General features: G+C 40.2%; 1 protein-coding gene and 1 non-coding gene across 2 annotated transcripts; one reads left to right on the top strand and one right to left on the bottom strand.

Annotated features, from left to right (window-relative positions):
* Positions 1-7158: 7158 nt before the first annotated feature.
* On the bottom strand, positions 7159-7695 carry LOC145098302 (uncharacterized). The gene has a single exon (XM_079035941.1). It carries the CDS (start codon positions 7693-7695, stop codon positions 7159-7161), a length of 537 nt encoding a protein of 178 aa, XP_078892067.1.
* Positions 7696-8812: 1117 nt separating this feature from the next.
* LOC145103573 (small nucleolar RNA R71) lies at positions 8813-8919 on the top strand. Its single transcript, XR_013706657.1, has one exon. It is a non-coding gene; the product is annotated as a small nucleolar RNA R71 (small nucleolar RNA).
* The last annotated feature ends 3117 nt before the right edge of the window (positions 8920-12036 follow it).

Genomic DNA, 12036 nt, shown 5'->3' with positions numbered 1-12036 from the left:
GTACATCAGGGAACCAATCATTTGGCGGTATAGCGTTATGTCGACTGCCGGTTTTTCCAAGGATGGTGTGAGCTTCGTGCTGAACGTCATAGGAACTTTGACCTTTGAATCTCCCATCATTCCGAATTTAGCAAGAAGAGTCTTGGTATATGCTTCCTGGTTGATAAAGATGCCTTCGAGTCCCTGTCTAATGTTTAAACCAAGGAAAAAGTTAATCGGACCCATTGAGCTCATTTCAAATTTTGTCTCCATCAGCTTTCTGAATTCAGCTGTTAAGCTAGGATTCGTTGAGCCAAAGATGATATCATCGACCTAGATCTGAACTATCATAAGGTGGTTATCTTCCTTTTTATGAAAGAAGGTTGGGTCAACCGAACCTTGTTTGGATTTAGACATCTATAAGAATTTAGTTAGTGTTTCATACCATGCCCTAGGCACTTGTTTCAGACCATAAACTGCCTTACCTAGAATGTAGCAGTGATTTGGATATTTTTCATTCACAAAACCAGGAGGTTGCTCCACGTAAATCGTTTCTTCAAGTTCCCCATTCAGAAAAGCACACTTTACATCCATTTGGTAGACCTTGAAGTTCTTGTGTGCAGCATAGGCAAGAAATATTTGAATAGATTCCAGCCTTGCTACCGGAGCAAATGTTTCTTCATAATCAATTCCTTCTTCCTAGCAATATCCTTTCACCACAAAACGAGCTTTATTTCGAATCACATTACCCTCCTTATCCATTTTGTTTCTGAATACCCATTTGAGACCAACGACTGAGGCATCTTTCAGTGTTGGAATGAGAGGCCAGACCTTATTTCTTTCAAACTCATTGAGTTCATCTTGCATTGCCTGGACCCAATCAGAATGATCAAGAGCAATATTGACGATCTTTGGTTCAACTTTGGACACGAAGGAATTATACATGCATAACTCTACTTTGGAAAATAGGGAAGTTTGCTTTGCCTTCACTTGAGATCGGGTTAGGACCTTTTCAGACACATTACCCACTATCTGAGATACAGGATGATCTCTGGTCCATTTGGTGAGTGGAGGAAAGTTTGGATCATAGAATGGATCCAATTCAGCAGTGACCATTTCTTACAACTCTGATTGAATATCATCATCATAGAACAGATCAGAATTCTCCCCCTCGACAGATGATGAATCATTTGGATCTTCAGGTTGATTCGGACCTTCGGGTGCTACTGAACTTTTAGGTGTAGTCGGGCTTTCGGGTGCTACAGGACTTTCGGGTGTAGCCGGGCTTTTCGGTGCTACAGGACTTTCGGGTGTAGCTGGGCTTTTGGGTGCTACAGGGATTGGATTCTCCCCATAAAAATGTGAGTCCTGTTGATTTGAAGAGAATTGATTCTCCCCCTCAACTGAAGTGCCATGCTGAGGAGGTTCGTTTCGAACTGTTTCTCCTTCTCCCATTTGTTTGGCTGCATCTTCGACAATCTGCTTCAGACGATTGATTTTGTTGTCTGCTGCCTTGGCTTCCGAGAGAGTGGCTTTCTCAGGTTCATCGAATAAGTCTATGAACTGATCAAATAAATTAGCAATCGTACCTGTGACTTGACCTGTTTGAGAGAAAATCTCTCCAATTGCTTCTTCAGTAGTTTTTAGTTTCTTGGCGTAATTGTCATCGAACGCCACATAATAGGTTTCTTCAATTCTTCTAGAACGTTTATTTAAAACCCTGTATGCCTTTGAAGTAAGAGAATATCCCAGAAAGATTCCTTCATCAGCTTTAACATCAAACTTGTTGCGATGTTCTTTGGAGTTGAAAATGAAGCACCTTGAACCGAACACATGGAAGAATTTTATATTCGGCTTCCTTTTGTTGATGATCTCATAAGGAGTGAGAGAGAAACGCTTGTTGAGATAAGACCTATTCTGCGTAAAACATGCTGCAGCAATAGCATCAGCTCTGAAATATAAGGGAAGAGAAGCAAAACTTAGCATAGTTTGGGCCGCCTCACACAAGGATCAGTTTCGCCTTTCGACAATACCATTCTGTTGAGGTGTATAGGGGGCTGAGAAATTATGACTGGTTCCTTTTTCTGCCAAGAAGTCTTCAAATTGTTTGTTCTTGAATTCCAGTCCATTGTCGCTCCTAATGTTTCGAACGACTTTTCTCAGTTGTACTTCGACCTGCTTGATAAACATCTTCAGCTTAGGAGTGGCCTTAGATTTGTGCTTCAGAAAAAATACCCATGTAAAATGTGAGAAATCATCAACAATCACAAGAATATACTTGTTACTGCCAATGCTCTCGATTGATGATGGACCACATAAGTCGATGTGAAGCAACTCAAGTGGTTCAACAACTTTTGTGTTTATAATCGATGGGTGACTTTGACGACTCTTTTTCCCCATTTCGCATGCAGTGCACAAGTGTTCCCGATCAAACTTGAGCAATGGAAGACCCCGAACATGACCGCCGGTGACAAGCTTGTTGATGTCTTTGAAGTTGAGATGTGAGAGCCTTCGGTGCCACAACCAACTTTCATCTGAATGAGCTTTGGACAAAAGACATATGGCTGGATTCCCTTTGACTGGTCTGAGATTCAGAGGAAACATTTTGCCTTTTCGATCTGATTTGAGAATGACCTTGTTGGATTTCTTCTCTATAATTTCTGAACCTTCGTCGTCGAATGAAACTTTGAGACCGGTACCTCCCACCAGTTGAGATACACTGATGAGATTATGCTGCAACCCTTCTACATACGCCACCTATCTTATTGTGAAATCTCCATTGGTTATCATCTCATAAACCTTTATTGTTCCATAGGAGTTGTTACCGAACTTGACATTGCCACCATTCTGAAGTGATCGAAACTCCCTTAGCTCTTCCTTCCTTCCTGTCATGTAACGTGAGCAACCACTGTCAATGTACCATTCTTCGTCAAACTGCTCGTCACTAATAACCTGCAAAAATTAAGCAGATTTAGGAACCCAAAGTTTCTTGGGTCCACGTGAGCCTTTCACAGAAACAGGAATAGTAAGAGAAACATCAACAAGATATGTTCGTTTTATTAAGGTTGTTTCATCTTTTCTATTAATAGAAAACACTTTGATTTTATTAGAATTAGTTGCAAGCATTTTGGATTCAGATTCTGGTGTTTGGACTTTAGTCTGCTTTCGGTCTTCCTTAGCTGAGGAAATCTTCCTGTTTCCTTTCAAATCCCTTGATGATCTTTAATTTTGTGTAGGAACTGAATTGGGCTTCGAAGAAGATTGAGAACGAGAAGAATTAGAGGAAAACAAATTAGAATGAGAGTCTTTCCTGACTTGAGGTTCGAAATGACCCTTTCGGTTGTGGTCATTTGAGGGACCGAACCTGGACCTTCGGTAGCCGTTTGATGATGAGCCGAAGTTGGATATTTGGGTGTTGTTGGTTGGTGGTCCGAAACTGGGTCTTTTATTGTAAAAGCTTGATGGAATGAAATCAGGTCTTTGCCTGTTGTTATTTGGCGGACCGAAACTAGCTTTTCGGTTGCTGTTGCTTTCGGGACCGAACATATCCTTTCGGTTCTGTTCTTCGTGTGGCCCGAAAGTCTTTCTCTCTGACTTAGAATCTTTATCAAGGTAAGAGTAGCAGGGATTTTGAGAGCGCCAAAACTGCTTTCGCTCTGAGAGATTTTTCTTGTATCTCCGGTTTCTCTGCTGCTTTCGATTTTTCACCTGTTTCAGTTGTTTGTGGATATTAGCCTTTTGTTTCAGCTTCTTAGCAACCGGTTCACTCTTCATAGATGAGGTTTCGCTTGTGGAGGTGACTTCTTCTACAGGAATCTCTTTCGTGCCACTGGTACTTGGTACGTCAAAGTTGGTAGGCTTATTTAGCGGTTCGGGCACATAACTACCTTTGGCCTTCCAGGATGTTCACTCCGACAGACCAACCGTTTCGTCTGCATTGTCTATAGGTGCTGACCAGAAAAACTCATCACAGCCATCTGCATTATCTTCGTTCACTATGGCAGTGAGTTCGGCTGTTTGATGTTCGGTTACCCCTGTGACCTTATACACCTGATTGGGAGTAGTTCTAACCTTCTGAAACGCAACGGCCTTTTCTTTAAGGACTGTGGACTTAGTTTTGGAAAAACGAGCGAATTCCACAGAATTTTCAGAAATCGGGTTTTTGTGGTTTTCGGGTTCGCTTCTGATGAACTCAGAACAGTCAACTTCGTCCTCTATAGAAATTTCACTCATATCATCGTCCTCATTAAGTTCAGATGCGTTTTCAACATATCATTTTCATCCAAAAGATTTTTAAGCATGTCCTTATGGTCTTTGGACTTTATAAAAGATTCTATTTTGTCCAGACAATACATGTAGGTAGGATTAACATCATTGGAAGATACGACACTTTCACAGTTTTATGCTTCGGCATCGATTTCATCCTCCTTAAACTCAAGGAAGGGTAGAATCATGCGATGTATCTTCTGCCCTATTTCACAATTTAGATGCAGTTGAGTAATGTTAGCATAAAGCCTTTTGGCGATCAAACAAAAAACATTCCTTTGTTTTAACAATTTAAGATTGTCTCTTTGCAAATAAATGTTTTCATCCCTAGACTTAATCAGCTCCAACTCTTTCTGCTCTATCCACATCCTTCATTCCTCACTCTTGGATGACACCCTGCTAATTTGGTCAGTCAGATTAGAATTCGTGACCCGTGTTTGAGTTAAACAACTATCTAAATTTGAGATTCTTGAATTCAAGTTATTTAATTCCTTTTCATATGATTTCTGTGGAATTTTAAATGAAACAAAAACAGATTGTACCTTCTTGATCAGTTCATCAAGTTCACTGATCTGCACACTAAGAGGTTTTGCTGTAAAGCATAAGTCTTCTCGCTCCTTGGCCTCTTCATTTCCACCATCAGTGTTGTATCCCCTCATCTGAGATACATCGGTCACCATCAGACATCTTCCATCGGTTTCACCACTTTTTGCAACATAAGCCTTTCCATGAGAAGGATTTCTCACTTCATCGTCTTCTGAGTCGGTCGACCACACTTGTACGCCACCAAACTCATTATCATCTTCCGAACCCTGCACAATAAGAGCATTCATAGAGGAATTAGTAGCAGCCTTCTTCCTTTGTATCTCTTCCAGTCTTTTCATGAGACTTGCTTTTTCATCTTTCTCTTCATCTTTCTCTGCCATCTTCTTCAGCACGCAATCTTTTGCATAGTGATTCTTTCCCCCACAGTAGAAGCAACTGACACCAGAGTCAGCTTCACCCTTCGCTTCCTTTTTCGATTCCTCAACCTTCGGTTCATCCTTAACTCTTTCGGAACTATAGCTTCCCTTCCAATTACGATTTTTGTTGGAAGGAAACTTTTTCTTGATAAACCTTCTAGGATTTGACACCATCATAGCATAGTCTTCGGTTGTCAGATCGTGATCTCCCAGATTTAGATCCTCTTTGTCTTCTTCTACACTTTTACCCTTGGACAGAAGCGCCAGAGACCCCAGATTTGAAACCACACTTTTCTCTTGCAGCACTATCTTCTCTTGGGATTTTAGAATTCACACCAGTTTTGCCAGCGAGTACGATTTGAACTGCTCGTGTGCTTTAACCGTTGACACAACAGCTCTCCATTTGGATCTTAGACCATTCAAAAAAGTAACCTTCTGTTCAATGAGCTTCCTTTCAATATCATGTTTGGTCATCTTGCTGAGAAGATGATCGAAGCGATCAAATGTCTGCGTAACAGACTCACCAGGATTTTGCTTGAACTCACCAAATTTAGACAGAAGTAAGGTTTGAATTGAGTGCTCCAGATCTTCATCTGTGGAATACAACTCTCGCAGCCGATCCCATATTTCTTTAGCTGTACTACAGGAACTCACCAATCTAAACGTGTCAGATTGAAGAGCGAATTGAATTAGTCTCAATGCCTTGATGTTGCACTGAAACTTCTCCTTTTCGTCCTGAGCAACATCTTTCACATCTTTCAACATATCATTATACTTCTTTTGAGTTGTAATAAGTCTGAATGTTCCTGAATGAGCAAATGGTCCAGACACAATAGCTTCCCATATCAGATACCCATTATCTTCATATCCAATGACGTAGTCTTCAAAGTGATGCGCCCGAACCTCGTAATCTTGAGTGTAGAGAATTGGAATCTTGGTCGTAGATCCAATACTGTTTGAGATGTTAATAGGATTGGATTGAGAATCATCCATGCTTGATCGTTTAACCTGTTATAAGATCAGACTTGTAATACGTAATATTAGGGCAAGATGAATAAATAATGAGATACGTCAATTATGGAGTGATGACTCAATAAATATCAGTAAATGCGGAATAAACCCTAATCACTTCTTTCACAGAAGAGATGTGTATGAATTACACAGTCTCCTGCTCTGATACCAATTGAAGAGTTAAGAAACTCTTTGATCGTTTAGATATTTTAACAGGTTAATCACTAAAACGAAAACAGCAATATAAAGCGCAAGAATGAATCAAAATATGTCGAATGATTCAATAGATTCAAGCCTCAGCAGAGCTCGATAAAGAACTTCCACTGTAGAGGCTATTAGGGTTACAAACGATAAAGATAATATCTTTCAGAATAATTGACTTCCAAATCTTACGTACTAAGATGCATGCAAGCACCTATAAATACAAAACCCTAGAAATAACTCACGGATGGACAGGCCCAATCCGGAGACAAAATGGACTAAAGAGCGAGCCCATAACGCAACACCTTTCATACCTTACATCGGTGATGCTCCATGCTATGGCCCGCTTTATCTTCTTCAACACTTGCACTAGTTCTTCTTTTTCAGATTTGGAAAGGTCAGAGGTTATAATGACTGGATTTTGATGGCCATCTTCAAGGAAGGCATACTCCAAATGTTCTACTAACTTTTTGAGCTCAGTTTTTGGGTTCTGTTTGTCGTACTCGTCGAGTGCAGGTAAGGGACTTGGCGAGTTGGTAGCTGAATTTATGAATTCTGTCTTTTCTTCGCTTGGACTCGGCGAGTAGTTCGGCCCTACTCGGCGAGTTGAAGTGTCAGATTGCTTCACCAATTCTTCAAACTCAGCTTCTTCCAGCAGCCTCTCGATTTCCATTAAGTCTTTTTCTGCATCAAATTCTTCATCAAAAATTGTGAACTTTCTGGAATCTTCACTTATGCATTACTCCAATAATTCATCAAGCATGTCAATTGAGAATGCCGTGTCGTCACTGTTCCTTGCATACTTCATAGCTTGATCAACCCCAAACGTGACTGAATCTTCTCCTACCCGCAAAGTGAGCTTCGAGTCCCTCATGTATACTATAGCACTTGCCGTGTTGAGGAAGGGTCTTCCAAGGATGATTGGGACTTGAGGATCCGCCTCCATGTCTAGAATTATGAAATCAGCGGGAAATACAAACTTGTCCACTTTGACCAATAAATCTTCACAGATTCCTCTTGGGAAAGTGACTGTCTTGTTTGCTAAATGAATGACCATACGAATTGGTCTTGGTTCCGGGAGATCCAGCTTCTTGAAGAATGAATAAGGCATTAAATTCACACTTGCTCCTGAATCAGCCAAGGCATGAGTGGTAGCCAAATTGCCAAATTGGCAAGGTAAAGTCAAGCTTCCCGGGTCACCCTTCTTCTTTGGTAGTTTGTTGAGCATGGCAGCTGAGCAATTCTCATTAAGTACCACCTTCTTCACTTCCTCCATCTTCCTTCTATTTGTAAGAAGTTCCTTAAGGAATTTCGCATATTTCGGCATTTGTGAGACAGCTTCAATGAATGGTATGTTGATTTGAAGAGCTTTAATGTGATCTAGAAACTTCTGGTACTATTCTTCCTGTTTTTCTCTCTTAGCTCGGGCTGGGTATGGCATTGGAGGCTGAAAGGGTTTTTCAGGAATTTGATTTTTTGGAATTGGCAGTGGACTCGCCGAGTCCATATTTTGGACTCGGCGAGTAGGCTCTGCAGATTGAGGATTTTCTCTTTTGTCTTGAGTTTCTTCATCTTCCTTCTGCATTTCTTTGGGTGATTCATTCTGAATAGGGGCCAAAGGTGTGATTATCTTCCCACTTCTTGTTGTGACTATGTTTATGTGCGCGCCTCGTGGGTTATTTTCGGTTTTACTAGGAAGTTCGCCCGATGATCTTTGGTTGATTTGTTGAGCAAGTTGCCCTAGCTGCGTTTCTATGTTGTGGATAGATGCTTGCTGGTTTCTAAGCATGGTCCTTGTTTCTTGAATTGCAGCATCATGATCACTATGTCTCTTTTCTGAAGCAGCTACAAATTTGGTAAGCATTTCTTCCAAACTTGGTTTTCTTTCTTGTGTCGGCTCCTCCTTTTGGTAAAAACCTCTTCCTTTCTGCCTGAACTTCTCCTCCTTAGCCTTCTTGTACTCTTCATAAGGGATCCACTCTTTCTTTGGTTTTCTCCAATCTTCATCATATCGGTCTCCACTTGAGTAACAAACTTGCACCTTCTTGTTGCAATTTTCATCCAAGTCGCAGTCTCTAGTAAGATGAGACCCATTGCAGTTTTCACCACCCATTCGAATAGCATGGATCGTTTGATCCATTTTATCCATCCTCCTATCCATGGTTTTTAGCATAGCCATGACCGCGGACAAGTCTTCAGTAGCTGCATATGCGGCTCCCCTAGTAACATCATTTCTTGGGTTGTGGTATTCTCTAGAGTGCTTAGAGAATTCTTCAATCAATTCCTTGATCACCGGGGGTGGCTTCTTTGTGAGCGAGCCTTGCGAGTCAAGTAACTGCCTGGTTGTGAAATTGACTCCATCATAGAAGATGGAGACTTCTTGCTGGCTATTAAGGTCATGGTGTGCGCAATTTATTAACAAACTCTTGTACCTCTCCCAAGCTTCATATAGCGACCCTCCAGCTTGTTGTTTAAAGTTAGCAATGGCCTTCTTCAACTTGGCTATCTTGGAAGGTGGGCAAAAGTGATCAATGAATTCTTCTTTCATCTTGGCCCATGTGGTGACTGATCCGGGGGGAAGTCACTTGAGCCAGTCTTTTGCAGCACCCTTTAATGTTACTAGAAGCATGCGAAGTAGCTGAGTTACGCGAGGCACATTTGGAACATTAAAGTAATCAGCTACATCATTGACTTCATCCAAATGCTTGTAGGCATGTTCGTGGTCTATTCCATAGAAAGGAATTTCTTTAAGTAAAGCTAGGATATGACCCTTGAGCTCAAAAGTAGCAGTTGCGGGAATTGCAGGCTGCACAAGTCTTGGGCCAATGTCGTCGCGCATCCTCTTCTTCCATTCCCTTATTGGGATTTCATCAATGTTAGCCATGGTAAGAGCTAACTCGTCGCCGGAATCGGAGTTGTGCTCGTATGTAGGTTCTTCTTCCTCCTCGGTGTCGTACTCGGTGTCTTCCTTGATCGGGTCTTCACTTACTAAAGATGCGTTGGATGCACCTGCTTTGCTGCTCTTTTTCATCCCAAAAACAGTCTTCAATTAGACAAAGGTGACTTCTTAGGTGTATTTGAGCTCTCCACGTCCTTTCCTGTGTTCCTTTTCAATGCGGATTTGGGATCTTAAAACGGGGGTACCAGCGGAGTGTTTGATCCTCTGGTCATGAAAGTCCTGAAATAGAACAAGATAAAAACGTAAAAAGAACAAAAAAAAATGCAACTAAAAAAAACGAAAATTAACAGCGAAATACTGCTATACTCGTCGAGTAGGTGCGAATGCACTCAGCGAGTAGCAGTGAAATTTTGAAAAAAAAACTAAGCTTAATAATAAAACTAAAACAGATGCTAAAACCTAATTGCTAACTACTAAACTGCAATAAATTAACTTTGTGCCAGTAAACTCACACAAAGGATCGAAAAAGTTAGTTTTAGAGTAACTATTTAGAACCGTTCCTCGGCAACGGCGCCAAAAACTTGATGTGTGTCAAATGAGCTAGTTTTAATCCTACTTTTAGTTAATAAATTAAGCACACAAAGGCAGTGAACCTGTCTTTTAGTGGTATAGTTGGATAAGTAGGGTGTCGAACTCAGGGAACGAAAATTAATCTAATAACTAATTTTAACTAAGCAAGTAATAAAAGTAAAAAGGTTTTTCTCTAGTTTTACAAGACTAGAAACTTAAACACATCACTTAAGCACTTAACTAACTAAACAATTTAAGCAAATGACAAATTCACCAAATTTAATAAAGGGTTTCTGTTTAGGTTCAACCAATTCACTCTTATGGTTATTTAAATGATAGATCAATTATTATTGGTTACGAACTATAGTGATTAGGTTCATGTTCATTACTCCTAACCCTTAGACAATTAATCAATTCAAGCAGTGGCCAATTGTTTAAACTAATTAATTCCCTAGTTCAATTGTTTGGATTAAATAAGATTTGTAATTGGTTAATCAAGTTGGTGTTTCAATTAACCTCTTGTTTGTTGGTTTCTCAAACAAGCTCACACATTAATTTACCTATTCTTTAATTAATCCTAGTTTCATATTCAATATTCATAGGCATATGATAAAGTGTTCACGTAACATATGAGGTTAACAACTAAGAGATGTTCATGCAGCTTAATTGCCTTCCAATTAACAGAAAATAGTTGTTATTAATGCATAAGGTTCTTTAACAAACTTAATTTAATAAAATCACCAAATAACAATCAATCAAAAAGTATAATGAAACCATAGGAGTAACTTGGTCTTCCCCAACATAAACAAAACGAATTTAGTTCATAGTCATAGCAAAAACAAACTCAAAAAAAAATTCAACTAAGCTAAACATGCTTAATTCCTAAAGTTAAGTGGAATGATTAACCTAAATTGCCTTGATTCTTCAAAGGATTGAAGGTTAGAGTTTCTCAGCTCTCCCAAGGGTTCTTCAATCGCAGGTGCAGCTCCCAAAACGCCAGAAGACTCCTTCCTTCAGATAATGGTTTGGTATTTATAATTATCACAAAACAGGGTGTACTCGGCGAGTAAAAGACCCAACTCGCCGAGTATATGCACAAAATTCGTCTTATACTTGGAGTCTTGACTTATCTTTTAGAATATTCTTTGGTACTCGCCGAGTAATCTCCCAGACTCACCAAGTAGGAGTGTGTCATTCCTTCATTCTTCAACCTTTGGTCTCTAATTGCTTCTCCTTGTTCCCTTTTACTTCCAAGCATGCCTTTTGGAATGAAAACAAAATTTAAGCATTATTAAGTACCTTTTGTCCACATTATACACATAATTAGCTAAAAATGAATAAAAATGTATGCTAAATATATGACTATTTATGCAAATATCAACAGCCCAATCTCTTAAGGCCCAAAAATGAAAATTCAACAGAGGGCGTACGCTGGGCGTACTCCTCTGGTACGCGGGGCATACTTCGTCTCTGGTTGACTGGAAAACGGGCTGTTAACCCTGTTCGCTGGGTGTACCGCTTCCTACGCGGGGCGTACACGAGTTCCACAAAAATGCTCATAAGATCTTAATGGCTTAAGCTCTTAAGCCCAAACTTGAGATCCATAGACCAAATATGCCTAGGATTCATAAAGTCTCAAACTTTACTACTTGGGACGTCCATAAAGCTCTTAATCCAAGGTCTTAATCCACTAAGACCTATCTTTAACACATATGAGACAACCAAAGCCCTTGGGACCTCATTTTTTCTTACTCAAGACCTCTCCTAAGGTCTAAAAGGATAGCTAATCTCAGCCAACTCGAAACATGCATCAAGATGAGGTTTTTAGGACAAGAATGATGTCAAAACTTCACAACACATAGATCTACACAATATGATTGTCAAGCCAGAGACTTTTTACCTCAAAAGAGCCTCGAAAGATGATGTCTTTCCAGATCTACAAGCTCCAGCCACTCAACTCCTTCTTTGACAACTTCCTCTTTCTTCTTCTAGACCCCCCCTTTGCCAAAACAAGCTTTCCAAGGTCAAACACACCCAACAATGGAGGTGGGACGGCTATCTAGGGTTTTTGAGGATAAGAGAATGCTTATGGAGGCTAGGGTAAGAACCATTATGTTCCTTATATAGTGGCTGACCCTAAATTTAGGG

The sequence above is a fragment of the Lactuca serriola genome, chromosome 4 (genome assembly GCF_051521515.1).
Source record: "Lactuca serriola cultivar US96UC23 chromosome 4, Lser_US96UC23_V15, whole genome shotgun sequence".
In the NCBI taxonomy this organism is placed as follows: domain Eukaryota; kingdom Viridiplantae; phylum Streptophyta; class Magnoliopsida; order Asterales; family Asteraceae; genus Lactuca; species Lactuca serriola.
This window is presented reverse-complemented; position numbering and strand designations above follow the sequence as displayed.